At 28.0% G+C, this 4,973-nt stretch overlaps 3 protein-coding genes across 4 annotated transcripts in view; 2 read left to right on the top strand and 1 right to left on the bottom strand.

Annotated features, from left to right (window-relative positions):
- LOC108578208 (ubiquitin-conjugating enzyme E2-17 kDa) overlaps positions 1–270 on the top strand; it is a 3,258-nt gene extending 2,988 nt beyond the window's left edge. For both annotated transcript variants that reach the window (XM_017941491.1, XM_017941494.1), the window contains one exon: positions 100–270. In XM_017941491.1, the coding sequence (XP_017796980.1) occupies positions 100–255 (156 nt within the window). In that variant the 3' untranslated portion in view covers positions 256–270. The remainder of the gene's footprint in view (positions 1–99) is intronic.
- A 1,597-nt stretch (positions 271–1,867) lies between these two features.
- On the bottom strand, positions 1,868–3,289 carry LOC108578383 (inhibitor of growth protein 1). Its single transcript, XM_017941705.1, has 3 exons — positions 3,154–3,289; positions 2,595–2,798; positions 1,868–2,500 (listed from the first exon to the last, which is right to left on the bottom strand). Exons 1-3 carry the CDS (start codon positions 3,287–3,289, stop codon positions 1,923–1,925), a joined length of 918 nt encoding a protein of 305 aa, XP_017797194.1. The 3' UTR covers positions 1,868–1,922.
- An 845-nt stretch (positions 3,290–4,134) lies between these two features.
- The window catches only part of LOC108578130 (microtubule-associated protein Jupiter), a 92,109-nt gene continuing 91,270 nt past the window's right edge, over positions 4,135–4,973 (top strand). Inside the window, exon 1 of the mRNA XM_017941405.1 lies at positions 4,135–4,272. Within this exon, the coding sequence (XP_017796894.1) occupies positions 4,217–4,272 (56 nt within the window). The 5' untranslated portion in view covers positions 4,135–4,216. The remainder of the gene's footprint in view (positions 4,273–4,973) is intronic.

Below are 4,973 nucleotides of genomic sequence, written 5' to 3'. Positions count from 1 at the left end.
ACTTTATAGTTTTATGGTTTTCTTTAACCTTTTGTGCTGCTTACATTTAGAATAAACTTATGTTATATCATAACAAAGTCTATAAAATATTTGTTGCAGTCCCTTTTGGATGAACCAAATCCAAACTCTCCAGCCAATTCATTAGCGGCACAATTGTACCAAGAAAATAAACGGGAATATGAGAAGAGAGTAGCTACTGTTGTTGAACAGTCTTGGTTGAACTTCCAAGAAAGTCACACAGAAGATGCCCGCTGACATTAAGTATGGTTCATTCAGTGTTTTCACGAAGTTTATTTAACGCAATTTTTTTGTATTATTCTTAGAAATTCATGGCCTCAAGTATTCTTTCTTGTGCTATCAAAACAATACGTTAAATCCTCCACTGTTCTACAGAATTTTTTTTTTTTTTTTATATTTCCTAGCTAACAATGCTATCTAGTTTTATAATATAGAAATGAAGAGATTTATTTAACATTGACTATGTTTCAGATATGTAAAAATGTAGAGCACTGGAGTGATGTGGAAGCGTACTGTACATTATGTGATCTTTATCTATAGACATAAATAAAATGTGTATGATTTTGCTCATTATAATTAGGTTTTAGGCGTCCATACACAACAAAATTACAAAAATAAAAAAAAATACATACGTATAATTACCGGTTTTGTAACATTGATTTACATTGTAACTAACAGCTATACTTAAATATAAGAAGATCTTCATAAAATAATTTTAAAACCAATGAATTAAAAGCTTACTAATACATTCTAAGGAAGCTACAAAATAATTTGTTTTGTTTTAAATACAAAAAATAAATATATCAATGTATAAATAATATAGCATAGAGTTACAATCAGTAATCAACTTGAAGGATAACTGTTAATTATTTGTAATTTCCTAATAAAGGTGAAACATTAAAATTGCTTTTTATAAACACGTTCCATAAAAAAACTTCATTTTATAATTATGTAAAACGTGCAAGTTGTTTTTATAAAACAACATGCTTTGCTATATATTTGACTTTATATTCAGCTATGAAAAATTATAGCTTATCAAATATATTGTACATTATGTATTAAAGAGGATTTATATTTTACAAATACAATGTCTATATGTACAAAGTAAATTTCCTTCAGTGAGGAAAGTGGTAAATATAAAATGAAATTGTATGTAGTACTATTTAGAGATTCAATAATTTTCATTTATACATGTACATTTCATATTAAATTTGTGATCATCACAAAAATCATACTTCTTACATAAATATACATTTTACAAATAATACAACAGAATTTTATAAGTGTTACTTAATACATACTGAAATAACAATCAGCAAAATTTAATGAATTACAATATGAATTGATTAAAAAAAATATTTATATTAAATTATTTTATTTATGACACAATTAATTTATATTACAAAAATTACTTTCCTTTTTTTAATACTGCTATTGTAGTTTGAACGTGAAATATATATAGTTCAGGTAATTACCATAAGTGTATGGTGTTTATACATTATTGCTTAAAATATGTAGAGGCCCACTATTTTTCCAATTTTAAACAAATATAAAGCAATATTAAAACATATGTTACAGTAATCAACGAATCTACTTTACTCTAACTATTTAATATTGTCACAATATTTACAATAGCGAATATTATACAAATATAATTTATTTGCTACTGTAGTTGATTATATGATAGTTCACACGCATATTTATACAATAACACATTTAACAACAGGGTCTTTTCATTCACTTTTTTATGAAACTACTGTTACCTTTTTTCATTGGTTGTCACAATTCAATCTGTTTAATAAGATTTTAAAAAGTACTTAAAATTACGAAATATATTTTAAAAGCTGTCTTTAATTTTAATTAAGTCTTCCAAGGTGTTTAAATTGCTCACCATTTTTCTCCTGCTACGATTTCTCCTCTTTTTCTTTATTGTACCTTTCTAATTCTTTTAAGAATTGTGCTTTGGGTTTCATAACATTTGGTCTATCTCCTCTGCATTTTGGACAAAACCACTTACCTTTTGGCTTGGTACTTAATGAAACACAAGAAAAGTGAAACCATTCTATGGGACACAAATCATTATCACACAATATCATTTCTCCATATGATATTTGATCACAGAGACAATATGTTGGTTCATCTGGGTCTATAGCAAGATCATCTTCCGGTGGTGGCGGAGTATCTTCGCGATGTTGATTTTGCTGATTACCTTGTCTAGATTTTCTTTTCTTTTTCTTGCCAGTATTAGTAGTAGTTGATTTCTTCTGATTACCATTACTTGCATTTAACAAAGAATTCGAACGTGTTTCTGCCATTACAATCATGTCCATTGCATTAGAAGATTCAACCATTGTCTCTGTTCTTGTTCTTCTAGCTCTCTTTGGCTGCCTTTCTGAATTATTTGCATTACCAGAAGAGTTTGTGTTTACATTTGCATTTGTTTCACGTGTTGATTCACTACTCTCCTGTTCTTTTCCAAAATCTGTAAGAAATTTAAAATGCATACAATATTAAAATGCGGCAAACATTTATATTTAATAATGAAATATATAAAATCAATAAGAGAAAAACTATACCAAGGTTACGGTAATCTAAATCTAATTGCCTGGACTTATTTTCTATAAGATCTTGAACTTGTTGAACTATTTGTAACTTTTCATCTCCAATTTCTTGTGCAGCAATCAATGCTTGCTGAACTCTTAAAAGTGCTCTTCTTCTAACTGCTAAGTCTGTGTCATTTCGTAATGCTTCTTGTTGTTGATCTACCTCTCGCAGGTATGCTAGATCAAAAGAAAAATGGAGGTAAATTATTTTCCAATTTTTTTGTAAAAACGAAATAGCATAAATAGCACTTATGAATGTTAAATTATTTTACGTTTTCTTATAATTTACGACATAATAAAATGAAAAATAAATCATCAACTTGTATTCAGTGTTTATGTCTATAAACAATGTAAACTTTTAATGTCATTCCGATTTTTATTCTTTTTAACACTTTATTTCCACTAAATTTGAACATTTCACTTCATTCAGGTATTTATGAATTTCTCAAGTTACAAAAAAGGAATGTTTACAATGAAAACGTATCAACATATATACTCTAGAAGCTTTTAAGAATTTATGAATTTTAATTACTTTGACAAGTAGCATCGAGTTCTCGTAACCGGGAAACATGCCTTTGTAAATCATTTGGTAAGTTTTCCACACAATCCAAATAATTTTCGATATATGTCGCAGAATATAAAGCTTCGACTACAGCTTGGTTTAACATGTTCACTCTCTTACGAAGTTTCTTCAACAGTTAAAGAATATAAAATCTGTCCTTTTATTGACAAAATCTCGAAAGCCACTACACCAAGTTTTCGAACTTTTCGCACCATTTATACAGATATTTATTATCATTTAATTTACAACTACACCAATCAAGATCAATCAAATCATACGGAACATAAGTAAACTGTTGCAAGACTTTTTTGGATACACCATCTGTATTTGTGACAAGAGTCAAACATGGCTGCCGGTTTCTAACTGAGTTCTGCAAGTTTATCTTTCCAAATTAGACATAAATTCATCGTAAATACCACCTATTTTACTCTAAAAAATGTGTATAAATATATTTCAATAAACTACATCACGTGCGAAATACTGTAAAATTCACTTGTTATATATTGAAACAATAACTTCTTATAAAAAATTGACAAGAATGCAACTCAAGGAAATCACACTTTGTAAAGTATAACTTTTGAATGAAAACAATAAAAGATTTTAATTGCTAGTGTTATTTATAATCACTTATTTACGTATATTTCTGAACGTGAACAACGATTACAATGTTTGATGGTGAAGCCAGCTTAATAATCATTGACGTTACTGTTATGCTATTTTACATCACATTAATAATGTTCAGTTGTATTTATGTTAAAAAATAATTTATAAAATACTGTATTGTTGGGTGTGTTAAAAAACGTAAACAATTGTACATTTCTTTTGTATAATAAAGAATTTGTAATTTAAACATTGCTTTGACTAGCTATCTGACGTCAAAATTTGTTGTACGGACTACCAATCCTGTGTCACAACCCTATTTGATTTCGTTCGGTAGAAGAAAGAGTCGTGTTTGGGTTCTCGTGTGCCGCAAAAATTGCGTGACGGTTATTGCAAAAATATTGGTTTTCTTGTTTGAAAACTTTAGAAGAAGATGACATCCACAGGAACCTTCCAAGGGTTTAGCGATGAAAAGAAAAAGTCTAGCAAGTAAGTGCCATGGTTAAATTTATGGTTTATTATATGCAAAGATATCGTATGAGAGTGGTGTTGCCCTTCTGCCAGTAGTGCACCAGTTATTTATTTTAACCTAGAGAAGAAAAAGAGTTAAAATCTTTACAAATGTAAAGTATTTTTTTCATTAGTAGTCACTGTGAGAGACGTTGACAAAGACTTTAATCATTTAACAGTTTCAATTTTATTATTCTCTAGATTTTTTCATTATTTATATATCTTCGTAAATTATGTTTATAGAAAATAAGAGTATTTATTTATTTTATTTAATATGTAGTAATAAAAACAAATGAATGGCGTCTTGTTGGTTACTGACTTTTTTGTTATGCACGATGCGTCAGTTTGAACCGGTCATAACCGGACAATCCATGAACCTTTTTTACACTAGTAATCTTTTGGCAAATCCAAATTTGCGAAAATTAGGGACACATATTTGTAATTTAATCTTAATAGATATTTTAAGGAAGTTTAGTAAGTATTTTATATTATCTTTAAAATGAATGCAACAAAATAGTTACGTTAAATGCGTTACTTGTTATCAGTCACATCTTCAGCACTTTGTAATTTTTGACATTTGCTAATTTTTTATGCATAACAGTTAAAAATACAGTTGCAATCTTATAATTTTTGTGATATTACATTTATCGTGAATTTAAAAATTTACATTTTTTTTCTTA

Source organism: Habropoda laboriosa, unplaced genomic scaffold (genome assembly GCF_001263275.1).
Source record: "Habropoda laboriosa isolate 0110345459 unplaced genomic scaffold, ASM126327v1 scaffold5, whole genome shotgun sequence".
NCBI classification, from domain to species: Eukaryota; Metazoa; Arthropoda; class Insecta; order Hymenoptera; family Apidae; genus Habropoda; species Habropoda laboriosa.
This window is presented reverse-complemented; position numbering and strand designations above follow the sequence as displayed.